Source organism: Chenopodium quinoa, unplaced genomic scaffold, assembly GCF_001683475.1.
Source record: "Chenopodium quinoa cultivar QQ74 unplaced genomic scaffold, ASM168347v1, whole genome shotgun sequence".
Taxonomy (NCBI): Eukaryota; Viridiplantae; Streptophyta; class Magnoliopsida; order Caryophyllales; family Amaranthaceae; genus Chenopodium; species Chenopodium quinoa.
The window spans coordinates 8,535,697-8,554,315 of NW_018742914.1; the positions used below are offsets into that span (position 1 = coordinate 8,535,697).

At 35.7% G+C, this 18,619-nt stretch overlaps 1 protein-coding gene across 3 annotated transcripts in view; it reads left to right on the forward strand.

Annotated features, from left to right (window-relative positions):
• Positions 1-898: 898 nt before the first annotated feature.
• Positions 899-18,619, forward strand: part of LOC110728188 (protein SWEETIE-like) — a 32,861-nt gene continuing 15,140 nt past the window's right edge. Inside the window, exons 1-26 of one of the 3 annotated variants that reach the window (XM_021907844.1) lie at positions 899-1,262; positions 1,524-1,731; positions 3,079-3,185; positions 4,319-4,555; positions 4,627-4,716; positions 4,805-4,892; positions 5,950-6,014; positions 6,800-6,904; positions 7,713-7,802; positions 7,897-7,977; positions 8,608-8,676; positions 9,522-9,647; positions 11,144-11,247; positions 11,786-11,918; positions 11,997-12,103; positions 13,338-13,448; positions 13,555-13,722; positions 13,851-13,937; positions 14,097-14,190; positions 15,213-15,281; positions 15,387-15,509; positions 15,602-15,670; positions 15,766-15,870; positions 16,041-16,129; positions 17,241-17,397; positions 18,459-18,608. In XM_021907844.1, the coding sequence (XP_021763536.1) occupies positions 1,092-1,262; positions 1,524-1,731; positions 3,079-3,185; positions 4,319-4,555; positions 4,627-4,716; positions 4,805-4,892; positions 5,950-6,014; positions 6,800-6,904; positions 7,713-7,802; positions 7,897-7,977; positions 8,608-8,676; positions 9,522-9,647; positions 11,144-11,247; positions 11,786-11,918; positions 11,997-12,103; positions 13,338-13,448; positions 13,555-13,722; positions 13,851-13,937; positions 14,097-14,190; positions 15,213-15,281; positions 15,387-15,509; positions 15,602-15,670; positions 15,766-15,870; positions 16,041-16,129; positions 17,241-17,397; positions 18,459-18,608 (3,003 nt within the window). In that variant the 5' untranslated portion in view covers positions 899-1,091. Of the gene's footprint in view, positions 1,263-1,523; positions 1,732-3,026; positions 3,186-4,318; positions 4,556-4,626; positions 4,717-4,804; positions 4,893-5,949; positions 6,015-6,799; positions 6,905-7,712; positions 7,803-7,896; positions 7,978-8,607; positions 8,677-9,521; positions 9,648-11,143; positions 11,248-11,785; positions 11,919-11,996; positions 12,104-13,337; positions 13,449-13,554; positions 13,723-13,850; positions 13,938-14,096; positions 14,191-15,212; positions 15,282-15,386; positions 15,510-15,601; positions 15,671-15,765; positions 15,871-16,040; positions 16,130-17,240; positions 17,398-18,458; positions 18,609-18,619 lie in introns of those variants that run through there. The other 2 variants (XM_021907845.1, XM_021907846.1) reach the window with 2 other exon arrangements.

Sequence of the window (18,619 nt, forward strand, 5' to 3'; positions counted from 1 at the left end):
GTATATAAATCGAAGATAAGTTTCAACCATTTAAATTTTTAATTGAGTTAGTCCTTTATCATGATATTAGAGATAACATGACATAAAATAGAGTATATAAATCGATCTTAGGTTTCAAGGTCTTCAACCATCCGCTTAAACTTTTGGTTGAAGGCAAAAATGATGAATTATTCCAATTTTTTTTGGTTATACTTTGTACTTCAAAATTTTTTTGTTAGTATCTTCACATCTTCTAATGATTATGTTATTTGTCACTCTGTACTCGTACTAAAGACTTCATACTTCGTATTTGTTACTTTAAACTCATACTTAAATACTTCATATTTCGTATAAAGTACTCATACGGAATAATGATTGTTCGTAGTCAAAGTTTTCAAAGTTCAACACTACAAATTGCAATGAAACAATCTTTTAAATAAAAAGGAAGTAACTTCGACATTTTAAGTTTTAACCAGCTAATCTCGATTATATCCCCGTAACGCCACTCGAGAATCTAACATCCGTATAATAATGTTATATCCTTCTAATTGCGGATTTACGAAATAGTAGGAGATTAGGGGTGTTTGACAATTGACATTTTGTCTAGTTTTTGACTTTTTAGTTTGGTCAAACAACCAACAAATATGGTTGGTGGTTGGCTTTTTTTATTGGCTTTTAAGCTGACTTTTCTGCCAAAAGCCAAAAGCTAATAGGAGTAGCTTTTGCAATTGGCTTTTAGCTTGTTGGCCCACTTAATCTCTAATAAAGTTCTAACAACCACTAATAATTTTATTAAACACTTTTTTAAACAGTTTAAACAACTAACTTAAAAAGTCAATCCATACAACTAATACTTCTAGCGAGACAAACAAGCCTAACACTCAACCGCCGATTGCCAAACAATCACATTACCGGAGTTGTGGTTCGTTCGTCTAGCATTTCAAACTGAGAGTGAATATAACAATTCCATATTAGCTACTTCCTCAGCTTATGATTGCTCCTCTGCAATGGGAGCTCTTGTAAACTGAACATTACTCTCTTCTACATTGCAAATTCTTCGTCTTCATCTTTTCTCAGAATCTCAATCAAATCAAAACCTTGAACTTTCAACAATGGCGAAAAAGGTTACGATGAGAGAGAGTAATATTCCGCTCTCACAATTTGGCGTTCTCGTTGCTCAATTACAATCCATTGTCGCTTCTGCTGCTCACAAATCTCCCGATCCCCTTCTCTGTTTTGATCTTCTCTCCGATCTCATTTCCGCCATTAATGACGAACCTAAGGTTTCCTTTCTTTCTTTCTCCTTTTTATCTTTTCTCTGCTTGATTAGATCTATGTTGCTGCTAATTTGTTCAAAATCATGGAATTTCAGCATGTTTATGTTTATGTTGCAATCAATTTAATTATTTTTAGGTTGTTTAAGTTGAATTTTGAGATTTTATGTTGCAAATTATACTGGCATTTGGATTGTTTTAGAGAATTATTATGTTTTGATTGGGAATTCTTGCTGAAATTATGAATGGGCTTGATATTGATTAAATTAGGAACCTATTATGTTATGGCAAAGAAAATGTGAAGATGCATTGTTTTCGCTGCTGGTTTTGGGTGCCCGGAGGCCGGTGCGGCACTTGGCATCATTAGCTATGGTTAAAATTATCTGGAAAGGAGATCCTATTTCGATATACTCAAGGGCTAGTGCTCTTCAAGGGTTTCTTGCTGACGGGAAGAGAAGCGAACCTCAATGTGTTGCTGGTTTGTCAATGAACTCTGAATCTCGTGTTAATTACCTGTATATATATGGGTGATGTTGTTGTTCACCATTATTTCATTGGCAAAACAATGCTCCTATTTCTTAGTGTATGATTTTGCTTTGCAGTTGCATTTCACTTTGAACAAATGAAATGTGAACTTGGTTATTGGCATTGATTTTGCTTTACTAGAGAACAAGAGAAAAGCAAATAAATATATCGGGTAGCCTTGTTTTTGTTGGTTCCTTTTTCCCTTCGTCTAAGGCTGATAGAAATTAAAGACTTTGCTGAATGAGGAGGAAGCTGATTAATTAGAAAAATGTAACTTGAAAATATATATAAGATGATCAAAGAAGTAAAAGGTGAAGATTTCCACTTAACTTGATGCTGGTCACTAGTGTTCACTCCTAATAAATTGTGATTGAGGCCCTATATAGGATTTCAGATGCTTGCTTAATTATGGTGGGCATGTGGGCTTTGTCTCTTTAATTCAATTTCCCATCAACGAATAATTTTTGGGTATGTGTTGTTGTGGTCGTATCAAACATACTTTCTTCGCTTCATATTAGTTAATAAATTTTCTTTAGGCACCGTTGAGACGAATCTAATAGGTTCCCACATGACTATATATATATATATATTTTTTTTTTTTTTGGAAGAATAAAGCACACAAAGGAGTCAAAGTAACTTATGTTAATAGTGTCTTGAGTCAAAATGGGTCCACTAAAAAGATACGAATGAATTATATGGCTAATAGAAAGTACGAAAATTTCTTTGAAGGGAAAGTATGGAACAATTTATTTTCACAACGTTATTCCCTTCGCTTCTTTTTGATGTTCCCATTTGGAACGTCTTGTTCATAGATCCAAAACTATGACCATAAAATCTTACCCCGTATATTTGAAAACAAAATTTATCACGTGGGATCTTGCTAGTATGTTACAATGTGTAGTTTTGAGAAATTAATTTTCATACTTTTTTACCAATATGTTATTAATATATATGGATGATTTGAATATGAGATAAGGCATACGGGAACATCAAGATGAAATGGTGGAAATACTTTGACAAGAAACACCAAGAGAACTCAATAAAAGAGATTTATAGAGGACATGCTTGCCTGTCAGCAATGACACATTCATAATCTAAACTTCCCGGTGTAACAAATAGAGAACTTTGCCAAAACCTTGTCTTTGCAAAAGAGATGATGTATAGTTGTATCTATTTTGTTCATTACGAACCATACATCCATGGCACATTCTCAAGTAATTTATACTGGATATTTTTTTTCTTTTGTAGGTTTGAATTACTGCTTAGTCATGACCTATTTCTCATTTTCTGTTAAATCAAGGTGTTGCCCAGTGTTTGGGAGAATTATATCGACATTTTGGTAGGAAGATCACTTCTGGATTTTCAGAAACAACAAGTATTGCCTCGAAACTTATGAAGTCTCATGAGGTATTTAAATTTGTTGATATGTAAATTTTTATCTATTTATTTATGATTTTGACTACCACCACACTGAATTAGTCTTATATGCTATAAGCACCTCATTACCATTCCCTTAGTGTGTATTGTGGAACAAAGGTTCTGAATCAGATATATTAAGGCTATTGATGAATGAATGAGATGAAAATGATTTCTTAGGTTTTTCATAGGTATACAAGTATTCTCTTTTAATTTTTTTTGAAATTTGCCCATGGAAGGGAAAGCAGAGGGAGTTGAATGCTGAGTAATAATGTATTAGATCTACTTAGGCCTTTTAATTTTTCATGTTATTTTTGTTTTTTTAGATAGCATGAGACTGAGAGAATTCATCAATGATGGATTGATGAGAGAATTTTTCCTGTTTGAGGTACACACACCAAAAAAAAAAAAAAAACACTGCAATATGCAGCCATGCTGGTTGGCCCAACTTATCCTCGGGGAACATCTTTGTGGGAGTAATTTCATTTTTTTTGGATTGGTTTAACTAATAGATCAATAGATGTGTAATACTATGATATTCTTAGGATGTGTAAGTGGAATTACTCCTGGTACATATACTAGAAAGAGAAATTGTGAGGTTAGGAAAAGTGGAAAACCTGTTGTTATCCTCAAAGAGCCATTTGAAATGCTTGGTTTTCTGCAAATTCTGCTGGCATTTTATTCCAGAGTGACTAATTAACAATTTTATGTACTCCTAAATATATGCTTCCTTTTTTTTTTTTTTTTTTTTTTTTTTTTTTTTCTCTTTCCTTTAGGGGTGTACTCAAATGCTTTTAATGATGAAGTATGTCTCCAGGTTAACGTACTTAGATCATACAAGATGGATTGTTTGTATTGACACCACTATGGCACATTGTACACACATCTAGAGACATTGATCTACGAGGTCGTTTGTACAACATGATTTTGATGTTTTTGCTAACCTACATAGTACATTATGCTTGGGGACTTAGGCTATGGTGTAAGGAGCAACTTGTGTTTTCTTAAACTACACAAGTTTAAGAATCAAGAAGTTTGTCTGAAATAGTCTTAAGAAAAATATAGTTGTTTGGGATTCGGGCTGGTTTTTTCTATTTTACCGTAATTAACATAAAAATTTACAGGAGTATGTAAGGAAAGAGGCTCTACATATGCTTCGGAATGCTATGGAGGGTTGTGGTGGTGCTTCTGCTGCTACAGCATATACAGAGGCATTTCGACTCATCATGCGATTCGGTGTTGTTGATAAGTCACCTATTGTCAGAATAGCTGCTGCTAGATGTCTAAAGACATTTGCTAATGTTGGAGGACCAGGTTTGGGTACTGCAGAGCTTGATAGTTCAGCCTTTACTTGTGTTAAGGTAGATCCTCCTCCCTTGCTTTATATAATTGCCTCTTTATTCATTTACTAACTAATGCTTACCTCTATCAGGCTTTTAGTGATCCAAATTCATCTATCCGTGATGCCTTTGCTGAAGCATTGGGTGCAGTGCTTGCTCTTGAAATGAATCCCGAGGCACAGGTTTACAATTTTCAAGTCTTTGAGGGATATGGTTTTTATGTGTAGCTAGTTGTTAAAAAGAGATTCCGGCTGTCTTATACTATCGCAGGTGCAACTAAAAGGAAAAGGACAACTTACCTCAGCAAAGAAACTAGAAGATGGCTTGCAGAGGCACCTGGTATCTTCATTTGTGAAAGGTATGTTATTCCCTGGGGTTTTAAGCTGTATCTGCCAAAAGTCCACAGGAGGAAGGGGGGTAGAAGTTGAATTGTGTTTTTGTTTAGTTAAACCGAGCTGATGGAATGTTGCAAAAGCATAGATTATGCAAAAGAGAGGAAACTTCCTACCCTCCAACTAACTGCTACTGTATATACTAGTATTCATCAACTAAACAAACTAGTTGATGTGTGCAGGATGGCTAAATAAGACAATAACATATGTTTGAAATAATTGAACAAGTATATTGAGCAAGGTTAAACTAACCTTGACACTATGTTAACCAAGAATCAACAATGAATTTTGAGCATAACTAACCCTTTGTTTGGATTGAAGGAAATGGAGGGAAAGGATGGAAGGGAAATGGAGGGATGGGGTATCTTTCATTTGGATAACAAAGAGGATGGAAGGGAATTGGAGTGAAGAGAAATGGAGGGATTAAATTGTAAGAAATCAAGCTCTCCAACTATGGAGAGAATAGGAAGGAAAACTCATCATTCTTCCCTCCCCTCCCCTTCCCTTCCCTTTTCCTTTCCTTCCCTTTTCCTTTCCTTCCCCTTCTTTTCCTTCCCCTTTCTTTATTCAAACACACTGTAAAAGATCTACTACCCCCCCATGGCCTGTTGTTGCTGGTCACTGGCCTTGTTTTGGGTTGCTTGACTACTTGTCAATGTTTCTCTCTCTCTCTCTCTCTCTCTCTCTCTCTTTTTATGAGAATTTTGATGTGTAAGTCATGGGTGATACTTTCTCTTTCTTCCAGTTCTCCTGGCACCAGTACTGCTCTGTCTGTCTTGTCTATTACCAGTGTCCAGTGACAGATGGTACTAGAGTTTACAGGAGGATTATTTTTTCCTTTCTAGATTTGGGAAATTTTATTAGGTGTAGGGTCAATATATAGGAGAAAAAAAAGAAAATAATGTGTGAGTGAGAAGTAAACATATGAGGATCCTATTATGGCTGCCCTTATCTGATCCACAATTAGTTTTCTTTTTTTAGATAATTTGATTATAGTTGTAACATCTCTAGTTCATAATGCAGCAAGTGGTGTCCGGTCACGGGATGTGCGGATCAGCTTAACGTTAGCATGGGTCTCCTTCCTTCAGGTAGTTATTTATATATTATTTTGCTGAGTGAAGCTTATTTATGTGATTGGCCATCTTCAATCTTCTTATGTATGAGTAATTCAGATCAAAGTAAACTTCAAACTATTTCCTGCATCTTTTAAGGCGAAGCTCTAAAAAATTAAAACTTAAGCACCGTTGCATCAGCTTCCATTTAGACATTTACAAGCTTGACTTGTTCTTGGGTCTTGAGTTTTGTTGATTTGGTGTATCTTCAGTTCCCTACTTTTGTTATCTAGCAAAGTAGTATTTTAAATTTTTTAGTGGCTTGACAGCTGCTTGAGCTGTGTATGGAATTGATGGCTGCTGTTGTCTCTATCCTATTCTTTGATGTTGGCATGCTTTGGCTTAGTGATAATAATTTAATTGAAGGTGGCTTTTATAAAAAAGAATTGGACCATCTCACTTTTTGTTTAATAGTTCTGGTAAGCTCAATATTTTTGCATCCCATCCTCTCTATTTCATAGACTAAGTGATGGCCAGTTTATATCATGTGTTTCTTAACACACACATGCAGACATGCTAACAGGATTTTGGGGTGGGGATGGGGGGTGGGGTGGGGTGGGGTGGTAGAGTGATTAGATCTCCATTCATTCATAAAACAGTTCACAAGGAGATCTGATGGTTGACAGTGCTGCACTGTAACTGCTTATCATATTTTCTCTGTAGCTTGTATGTGTTTGAGCTTCTGCTTATGTGTTTGCTTAACTTCTTTTTGTTTGATGTTGCACTTGTGATCAATTGGCTTCTTGAACTACAAATTTCAGGCCATTCTTCTCAAGTATCTTCATCCAGATAGTGAACTTCAAGACTTCACTTCCCAAGTGATGGACATGCTTCGAGTGGATACATCTATTGATGCACAAGCTCTGGTAGTCCTTATCATACTTGCTAAACCTATCTGTCCTTGCCCTCGAGTTTTATCTTTCTTTGCAATCTTGCTTATCATTGTCTTTTAGATGGCCTGAAAATAACTTGGTTACAGAAGATTTAAGTTCAAGCCATGTTCTGGTTGGCAATTGTGATACTTGCTTCACTTACATAGTTTCATTCTGCTTGTTTTGGCTGTCCAGATATTATGCGGTTAGTAAGCTAGATTAATATGAACTCAAAAACTAAAAGAGACACATGCGTGAATTGATAGAATCATAAATCAATGGGAGAATGCATTGGATTTTGTGTCGGAAATCGTAATAAGTTCTTTTATCAAGTTCATGCTAAGAAGAAAAATTAGAACTGGGGTTCAGGAAAAACATGTGATATTAAGTATGAATGTCATGATCTTCTTTCTTTTCTCATTCTCATAATTTTGTTTTTGTACTGAAAAATGTTCCATCTTTTTTACTAGTTGAACAAAAAGCTAAAAACCTTGAAAGTTAGTTTCAAAACACTTCCTATTTACTAGTTTTCTTAGAGTTTTTGTTGCATGCAGCTTTTTTTTTTTTTGTTTTCCTGAGCTCAGAAGTGATATGGACATTATGGTTTCAAATTTAGTTAGTATTAACTATCAAGAAGTATTGTATACTCAATACAGTCAGGCAAGATGTTGATGCGTGCCCTGCTTTTTTTTTTTTTTTTTGGTATGCAACTTCTTGATATGAACAAGAAAGTGATGTCTGATGCCTATACTGGTTTCGACTATCATATGCTACTCACTGATAGATTAATGGGTTTTTGAAGGCATGTGTGCTATATATTCTTAGGGTTGGTGTGGTCGATCAGATGACAGAACCTACTCAAAGGAGCTTCTTAGTTATTCTGGGAAAGCAGGTCTGTTGGTTTAAACTAAGGTTTTTATTGGATGTCACTGATGTTTATTATTGTCTATTTTAAACATGCTTATATACATTCTGACATGTTGCAGCTTGAATCTCCTGATAGTAGCCCGCCAATGAAAGTTGCTGCTCTACGTACCTTGTCATATACTTTAAAAACTCTAGGAGAGGTGAGGCTTCGCGACAATCAGTGTAAATTTTCTTTTGTTGATGATCTGATTGTAGATTATGATGGATTAGTCCTCTTGAATGGCATATGTGTGAATAAAATTCGAAGGAAATCAAAAGTGTTTATATTTGGACAAGGGTTACGTGATTAAAGTAGTAGCATGTCTTGTAAATTCAGAGATGGAGAAGTAGAGTAAAGAGATATCTTAAACTCAGGGATTCTTAAAACATTAATAGTTGAAACCAATGGAGCATGGAGATGATGGTGGAGCATGGTTTCTTAAAAATATAAATTGTTTGTTTGAGTGTTTCAGATCTTCAGAAAGATGATTTCCCGTATTCAACTTCTCAGAATTATCTATCATTATAATTTGGAATTTGGATAGTATTTATTTGCAGGGGAGGTAGGGTCAGGTTTGTGAATTCCTTACTTATCAATATAACTGAAGTATTATATTTTGAATAAATAGTAAAGGAGAGTATAGGGTGTGGAAATGTGCTTGAGTTTCATCTGTTTCTTTTGTGGCTGTTCATGGATTTGGATATTAGGATATGTATATGTGTTATATCTGCTTACTTACGCGGCTGATAATATTTCAGACTTTCAATGACTGATCTTGTCCACTGTGTAGGTTCCTTTGGAGTTCAGGGAAGTTCTAGATGATACAGTTGTTGCTGCACTGTCACATCCTTCACAGATGGTAAATTTTTCATTTCTATCTTATATATTTCTTACATCTATTTTTATGTTGTGGGAAATAAATAATGTTTATGACCACAATGTGGTAAGGATTTCACATGACAGAAGCATACTTATTGCAATGTCACATGAAGGGTCACTGATTCTGCTGCTTGAATTCTACATCAGTCATTTCAGATTTATTGGCTAATTTTTGGCCTACACTGGTTATTTATAGAGCATATTGGCCAATAAGTTAGTTAAAGCCTCTAATGTCTTTTATTGCACTTCTAGCTGTTTGTAAATTAATTTTCAACGCTATTCAGTAGGGATTTTGACTTTGAGGTGTGAGAAACATTGAAGTTTATTTCCTAGTTTTTGGTTATTTGCTGTTGTGATTGTTTGAGATATTCCTTTCTAATAAGATCCACTTATGCCTCTATAGAGAAGCTAGAGATGTTGAACTTCTGATCCTCTCTATACTTAAATTTCTTTGGCTTTTTTAAATGTATATCTAATGTATTTTTTTTTTTTGAGTTTTTTTTTATATATATTTGTCTGACAAAATAAACGTTAGTCTATATGGCGATGTATTAGAGGTACTAGAAATTATTATTCATAACTTAGAGGTTGTTTGTGATGTGCTATATTGTATGTTCTATGTTAGTTTGTGAATATCTGCATGTAACCCATTAAAAAAGGACTATGATTTTCCATTGCCTACATGATTATCAGTGTTATTTCTTGCCTCTGCTTCTATAGCTTGCTCTTGCTTTGGCAATGTGTTTTATGTCAATATGATTTGGTCTGATCTGATTATTGAAAATTTTAATTTTTCGCAAAAACTGACATGCTTGTTAATTGTAGGTCCGTGTTGAGGCTGCTTTGAATTTGCGGGCATTGGCTGAAGTTGATCCTACTTGTGTCAGTGGGTTGGTCTCTTATGGTGTGACAATGCTCAGTGCCTTAAGAGAAAGTGTATCATTTGACAAGGTTAGAATTGAGGCAATCGTTTGCTTGTCAAGCTTTCTTCTATTGCAATTGTATAAATTTTGCTTTGAAGGTTGTGGTCATGCTGCTTCGATTGTTTTTTAGCTCATGCCTATGCAGTATTAATAGAAGACTTACCAAGGCATAGCTACATGTATTACTGCTTGCTAACATTTTTCAATCTGAAGTGGAAGTTGCACATCTAGACTTGATAATTGAAGAGAAATGTGATGCTTATGTTTGAGTAGGCTGCGATTATCTCTAGGTTCGATTTGGGAGAACATCATTTTTTTTGTGGGAGTTGCTGGAATCTGGCATATTGGTAAATGTGTGGAACCTGACCTATCTAGCTCTTCTTTTATGGCTATTTATTTTCAATCAGGTTTGGATTAATGACATTTTATTTCTGCTGACATGGTTGAGCTTGGAAATGTGATGATATTTCAGAATGCTTCTTGTGCTGGGGAAAATGCCTTATCTGTTTCCTTCCCTCATTTATACCACTTTTATTCACATAATGATACCTAATTTTGTTGTTTCAAAATCAAGAAACTGATATCTTTTGCATCTTGAATCTCTATACGAGGAGGACTTCAATATTTATAGTTAGATGAGTTGACTAAGACTGTATGCTGAAAGTGTCTACAAAATATCCTTTGTTATCCCTTTAGCTACCTATTTCTGGAAGTCAGCTGTCATGAATGAGGTTGAGGCCACTGCATTGCATGGACAATGTGCTTGAATAAGCTCAACACATTCTGCAGGTTCAGTGATCATACTAGTGTTCTCTTCAGATATGTGTGAATTTAGCAGAGTGGTGACTGGTAGACAAGGAATATCTCTTATTGCACTGTGAATTGGCAAAAGAAATTTGAATAGGATGCTTGCAATTACTGTTGTTCAGTCAGTCTGTTTACCTTCTATCTTCATGAACTTTCATGCCAGATATATTAGTTTTGTATGAAGGCTCTTTGGAGTTTAGCTTGTTCGGTATTTTTTTTTTTTTTTTTTTTTTTGAGTTTGTTTCTTGAGAGGATTAAGAAGTTTTATCTAGAAATAAGTGTACTAGGAGTGATGGTGTTTGGGAATTGAGATAGTGTAGTCTGCCTTTCCTTGCTTTGGTGCTACTCCTTTGGTGATTTCCTAACTCATGCTTCAAATACTGTAAAGCATTTTTGGTACTTATTTATCTAACATCTTCATTATGTCGATGTATGTTTGATTGCTTGGTATTCATAATGGAACAAGAGCCTACTACTTAGAAGAAGTTTCTTTATTTCTTTTGGATTTTGATTTTACTTGAGGGTTAAGTTACCCTTTTATTTCGACATATAGCTATTCTGTTTTAAAATTAAATTCCACAGTGTTGGAGTCTTCCATATTTTTACTGCTTTCTTCTCTGCTACACTTAATTTAAAAATTTCCTGGCTGTTCTAATAATAACTCACTTCTCTTAAACTGTTAATCGAGAAACTAAAATTTATCATTTTGCTCTGCAGGGAAACACCTTAAAACAGGATCTTGATTCCTTACATGGGCAAGCCACTTTACTTGCAGCTCTAGTTTCTATTTCGCCAAAGCTAGCTCTTGGTTATCCGGCTAGGTAATGCTCAATCAGTCAAGCTTGTATTACATCATGCTGGTGGTTAAAGTTTCCAGATGGCTATGGTTGTTGAAGTTTTTGATATTATTATGCTTAGTCTAATCCACTGTGTACTTGTGCTACTATTACAATTGCTACCCTTTTGATTAACTATTTTCTTGGCCAATGAAGTAGTGCACCCATATACATATTTTCCTTTTGGATCTAAAACAATGATAAACATATTTTAATTTATAAATTATATGCTGTATTTATGACTTGATGGCTAAGTTTAGCCACTTCAGAAAAATCAATATAATTATGAGCTATGTTAATGAATATCTAGATAATTATAGATTTGTTATAAAATATATTTGTAGCAAGCATGTAGACATATTGTCCTTTGCTTCCTTTCTACTGCACAAATTAATAAGCGCCTTTGTTTCTGTAGTAGTGGTCCCTTCTTCTGACTTTGTGCTGCATTGATAGGCTTAGCAAGTGCTTTTACAATTTTTTAGAAAAAGATTTTAATGTCTTTTTGTGCTGTCGTGCTTTTCAGACTGCCACACTCGGTGCTTGAAGTTTCACAGAATATGTTGACCAAGTCCAGTAGGAACCCTGGGGCTGCAACTACTGAGAAAGAAGCTGGATGGTTACTTCTAGCTTCACTTTTAGCATCTATTCCTATAGAGGTAAACTGTCATGCCCTTTAATCTTCCTTACCCCAATTTTCATTTTCTTAGCAATATGTTATATTTTTGTTCCTGCAGGAGCTTGAGGACCAGACCTTTGATATTCTTGCCCTATGGGCTCCCTTATTTAGTGGAAATCCGGAACTAGAAATTCGACAAAGTGGAGAATTGACATCTAAAATATGGTGAGCAACTTGGGTACAATTTTTTTTTTAATTTTAATTTTGATAGAAAACAGAAAAAGAGTACAGACAAAGGATAGCCTGTCCTCTTATCAAAAAATTAAGATTGACCCAGGTTCTTTGTACTTCCCCAATCAAGAAAATATTCTCTTGATTCTTGTAGCTGCAAGAGAAGTATGCAATGATGTACACTAACAGTAGCTGAGCTATCAAAACTAAAATATTGATATCCAGAATCACTTCTCAGTTTCTAGATGCTAATTATTTGATTTTTTCTATCGAATACTTAAAGAAAACTCATAAAGAAGAACTGATGATGTGGTGGATTGGTCTTAGGAAGTTGTTGAGATAATCATGGTAGGGACAGCCCAATAGTTCCTATCTGTCTGGTCCAGTAAAAGGGGGAATATTGTCTGGGAGTCTTTATTACTATGGGCTTGACCTATAGTTCATCTTTAACCTGGCTCAGATCAAGTTATCATTTGACCGAGTCAGAAAACATTAAAGATTGCTAACTAAGGGTTTGTTTGGCATCACTGTGCTTTTCTGGTTTTTGGTTTTTTGTTTTTTAAAATCATGATATATGTCATATAATGAATAAAAAATTAGTCAAACTTATTAAAATCATGATAATTTTGAAAACGGACAACAGAATAGTGGAAACACCTTTTTCTTGTTTTCTGTTTTTGATTTTTTATTTTCAAAAAAAACTGAAAACTGAAAAAAAAAAACAATGCCAAACAAGCCCCAAGTAATTAAATTTGTGTTAGAATATTCCACCTGTTAAATGATGATCAGAGAAGTTGTCAACTTGAAGGCAGAAGTTTGGTAGCTTTTATTCTTTTCTTGTTTTTCAAGGACATGTGTAGTTGAATTGTGTTGCATAATATACAAATTTTCAATTATTAACTTATGTTCTTTAGAAGCCTTTTTTTAAAATATTTTTTTCAGGGAGGACAATTTAGCATTGTTCTGGAAGAGTGATATTCTTTCTTTTTTTCTGGGAGTGGGGGTATAGGCAGTACAAGTAGCTAGAAGCTGATCAGAGAGCTCTTTTTCTCTCATGATTTGAGTTCATAAATAAGGAGATAAGCATGTACAAGCTGCAGCTGTTAAATTTTGTGTGATAGAATAAATTTCAGGAGTTGGCTCTGATTACCTTTATTGTTTCTTACTTGGTAAAAATAATAGGATGTGAAAATTGTGCTGAAGTTTGCCTGAAAAATGTGTTTTTCAGTGTATGGTCTGCAGCTATTGATGCACTTACAGCATTTGTTAGATGTTTTCTTTCTCCTAAAGCTGTGAATTATGGGATTCTACTTCAGCCAGTGCTAGTGTATCTTAGCAGGTATTTAGTATTCCCATTGTATTTCTTTTTTATTCAGCTCAAAATTTCTGTTTGCTATTTCTGTCCAATGTGCTGACTCTTATTTCTAACCATTCATTCTGAGCAGTGTATTATCACACATTTCTTTTATAGCTGCCAAAAACCTTCCTGGGACAAAAGCTTCCCTGGATGTTCTCGTCATAAGGACACTAATAACATTCCAGTCACTCTCTGATCCTATGACATATAGAAGTGATCATCCTAAGCTTCTCCAACTATGTACTGGTCCATTTAGGTAATGACAAGTAACATGTTTCTTATGATGTTTCTATCTATATTCTTGGATGTGAAATGTTTTTTATCCTTGCCTTTTGGTTTCCATTTGTGGTGCTGTATGCTCATTGTTGTTAAACTCGATCACAGGGATCCTTCTGCTTATGAAGAGAGCTCATGCTTGAGACTCCTGTTAGACAAAAGAGATGCTTGGTTGGGGCCATGGATTCCGGGAAGGTGCTCAGACTTTACATACATCTTATATGCACACACACCACTCTTGTGTCTACACTGTTCAGACTTCACTTTTAGACCATCCTCTTAACATATTCAATTTAACTTCACATGTCTTGGATTATGCATTTGTGCTATAGCTTTCTGATTGTGATTGTGCAGGGACTGGTTTGAAGATGAACTTCGTGCTTTTCAGGGTGGTAAAAATGGTCTGATGCCTTGCATCTGGGATCCTGAACTTCCTAGTTTTCCTGAGGTAACCTTCTTATCTGGTTTTATGCATTAGCAATCAATTCAGGTGACGTTTGTGAAATTTGACTTTTCTATACCTGATTTTAACGTATGTTGAAATATATGAACTTTCTAAAAATGAGAAGTTGGAAACTAAAGCTCTTTTGCATGAAGTGTGGTTAAATCAATCAATCAATCATACCCAAATCTTTTGTTTTAATATTACAATATCGAAAGCGAGAATTCAAGAAGGGAATGAAAAATCGACAATAAATGCTTGTCACTTAAAAAAGAACTATATCTCCGCATTACAATTGACATGTTTGGGAAAGCTTCATCAGCGTGAGCTGTGAACTTAAAAAGAAACTAAATACAACACCTACTCCCATTAATTTTTCAAAAACTATTGACTGAAAAATCCCATCATTTCTCTCCAACCGATTCACCCAAATCTCTTGCTGTTCTACTTTTGCTGGTTTAGATAATAGTTCTAATAGTGGTGGCCTACCTTTGTCAAACATGTTGTGGGGCTGTTCTGTTCACTGGGGTCATGCTGAAGGCATGGCAGTGATAGGGTTTGGGTTTCAAAGGGTTGGACTGCGGTGGGGTCACGGGGGGAAACCACATGGAGAGATAAAATGTAGTGGGCAGAGATAACAAGGGGCCGCAGGCCCTTGCCTGATAGCAGGGGGGTATGCCACTGCCTTTGTGGTTGGCTGGTTTTGTGTGCCCCTCCCGAGAAAAGGTTGTTTTTAAGGCTTGGTGGGGCAGATGGAGAGAGAAGAGGGCGAGAAGAGAATTGGATTCTGCTAGAGTGGGAAATGATATCTTGGGAGCTTGTTATATCTGTTGTCACCCATTATATATACAATCTAAATTTCCAAGATTGAGTTTTTTCATTCTTGCCTTTGTAGTTTTTCCAATTTGGATAAGTACGTCTTCTGTGATTCTGTTATTCCCTAGCAGTTTGCTTTGTTTTATATCCACCCTTTGTTTTCCATGTTTAACTTATTTGTCCGTTGGTTATCTTTTTTTTCTAACTTGAAGCCGGAGAGTGTGAGTAAAATGTTGGTCAACCAGAAGCTCCTGTGTTTTGGGACAATGTTTGCAGTTCAGGTACATATGGTTAGGTTAGCTTCGCTTCTCTTTGTCCTAGATGTTGCTTCTCTTTGTTCATTGACCGTAATACCTTTTTTTTTCCTGTCTTGCTTTCTCCTTTAGGATACTGGGGGGATGCAGTCACTATTAGGAGTGATTGAGCAATCCTTAAAAGCTGGGAAAAAACAATCATGGCATGCAACTCTTGTCAACAACATATGTGTGGGGTTGCTTGCTGGTTTGAAGGTTCTCAATATCTCCTTTGTGTAAATATCGCATTTTTTATATTTAAGCAACTGCTGTTTCAATTAAACCATTGTTGTGGATGTTGTCTGCAGGCTCTGCTTTCTTTCCGTCCTCAACCATTGAGCTCTGATATATTAAGTCTGCTGCAGAATATATTTCAGGTAAATTGGCGATTATTTGTTTTTCTTGCTTGGCTGTCTGTAAGCATTGTTCAAGAGCTTTACTTTTGTTGTATTTAACTGAATCTTTTATGCAGAATATTCTGTCAGAGGGTGATATATCAGCATCCGTGCGTAGGGCATCTTCAGAAGGTCTTGGGCTATTAAGTCGTCTTGGAAGTGATACATTTACTGCAAGGATGGTCAGTTTCACATCTGTCTATGCTGTTACTTGTTCATGGTTTTAACTTCATCTTGCCCCTTTTTTTATTATTTTTTTTTTCCTGACCCTTCTGCTGCTTCCTATCCTCTCTTTTCTTTTCTTTGTTGTTCTTTTGTTTTTTCCTTGTCGGTGGTTGGGTGTCACTACCAGACAAAAGCACTGCTTGGTGATCTAGCTGCTGCTACTGATTCAAACCATGCTGGCTCCATAGCTGTGGCACTTGGCTGCATCCATCGCAGGTGAAACAGAAATTTTAATTTTCATTCTTATCAAAAATTTCTTCTTTCTGCACCCAATGACATAAGCCCTTTTTATTTCAAGAGCATATCAAGCTTGCAGTTTTCTTTCAAATGCCTAGATTTTTTTTAATGGATTATTTAGGTCTTGGGAGCTTTTGAAAAACCACTAAGTGAGCTAGCTGCTCTGTGGTTTCAGCTTATAAGTCACCAAGGAACACTGATGCCAACTTTTAAACATATGGTTACTAAGCCACATCTTATTCTGTTGTCGTCACCTAATTGTCCAAAACTATGTAGGTTTTTCATACATCCCTTACTAAGTCCAGTTGACCAACACTTTTCACCCAAGATGTGTACCGTTACATGGTTTCTCCAGCTGAGAGCTAGCATGCATCTAATTCTACATAGCATTGGCTTCAAACGCTTATGTGAGCTATTTTCTATAGAAAAGTGTACTCTTTCCTCCGCTAGTCCTTCTACAATTTTCCGTCTACAAAGGTGGGGGTTATGCTCTAATGCCGTTGTATAAAAAATGTTTGTCTTTTCCACAACTCCATTGCTACTTTGCTAGTAACTGGATAAAAACATAGGATGGCGTTCAATGTAATTGCATCACAAAATCCCTCATCATCACTGCACCCCAGACTACAATGTGCATTGTGGTTCCAAATGAACAAATAGCTCTAAGTTATGGACATATATCAAAGATTATGAACATACTTGCAATTGTATGTTCATAATCTCTGAACTATCTTTTCATTATCCATGAACTAAATGTTGAATGTTCATTAATTTGAACTATTTGTTCATTTGGGACCATGATGCTCATCATTGTCCTGGGTGTAGGATATAGTTTTCAGTCTTTTCACTCTACTAGAGCTTGACAAGAATTCTATTATTTGAGTTATTTGGTGTAGAAAAGATAGAGTGTTTCTGCTATGCCTTTTCCTCTGTTATTCCTAGCTTTAGAATAGGTATTATGTACTTTTAGTCTTACGACCCTGTTAAAGTTCTAAACATTGTGGATGTGTTTTATTGCATAAATTTTCATTTCTTTAGCACCTATGCCAATGTAAATTTCAATATATATGTTTAATTATTTTTTCTTCAGTGCTGGCGGTATGGCATTGTCAAGTCTGGTACCTGCAACTGTTAGTTCGATTTCTGCTCTAGCAAAGAGTTCAGTGGCTGGATTACAGATCTGGTCCTTACACGGACTACTTTTGACAATAGAAGCTGCTGGTTTGTCATACATATCTCATGTTCAGGTATCTAACCTCTTGTAAGCTTGCACTGTGTAGGTTGACGCTATTTGCGCGATATCCTGTTATATTCCTATAACTGAAAGCTTCCTATATATGTCTGAACCAATGTGGCTCTAAGTGTTAATCTAAGTAGTAAAAAACTTTATCATTGTTATGTGATTCATTCTAGAGTTCTTGAACTCTTTCACTGTACTCCTTTTGTTTGGGAGTAGTTTTTTAGTTTTGCAACACTGGAATCTTCCTGTTGCACAGTCACTCTTCTATTATTAGCTGATTACTAGCAGTCTAGCACAGCAGCTTTGGCTGTTTAATCTTTATAAAGCTATAGTTCTTTATATTCAGTTTATCAGTGTCTATCAAAAGGCCTACTTGGTGTCCGAAACTATCTCATTCATGCCTTGGTCCACCCTTTATCATCATGTCTTAAGATGTCTTACTTTGTCTTGCCTTGGCCTTGCCACCTTGTCTTGGCCTTTCGTTGCCTTGCCATGCCTTGCTTTGGCCCTAAGGCAAGCCAAGACGCTAACCTCAATTGCTAATTATAGGTATTTTAATGTGTACATGCCTTGTGCCCACACGCCTAAAACATTTTCATGCCTTGGCTTTGAAGCAGCATCCAATGGCCTTAGGCGTTGTGCCTAACTTAGCAAGTTTTAGCACCAAAGGTGCATCGCTAATGTCTGCACAACTTGCTTCTCTATATATCTGATTGAATGTGTGGCTCAGATAACAATAGTTACTACACCTGTAGAAATTGAAAAATATAGATGTTTTTAGGGAATAAGGTTGGAGGTAGGGAAAGTAGTGCTGTGATTGTCTGTTTTTGAGTTCAAGGATAGAATTATACGGAGTACATGCCAGCATATGAGGGATTATGATTTTTGTTCATTGCACTACTCTAGAACATGGAAATTTACCGATGGGGTGCCATGTTAGTATAAATATTTCGTTATTTGCCTTTAGTTTATTCTTAAAGAACAGCAGGCCTAATCATCTACATCATGCGTATTACTTGGCTCTATCTCATGAATATGCCAATAATTATCCTATCATACAAATTTTAGGCTACTCTTAATCTTGGGCTGGAGATTTTATTGTCCGAGGAAAACGGATGGGTGGATCTTCAGCAAGGAATTGGTCGTCTTATAAATGCTATTGTCGCTGTACTTGGTCCCGAACTTGCTCCAGGCAGCATTTTTTTCTCACACTGCAAGGTACTAAAATG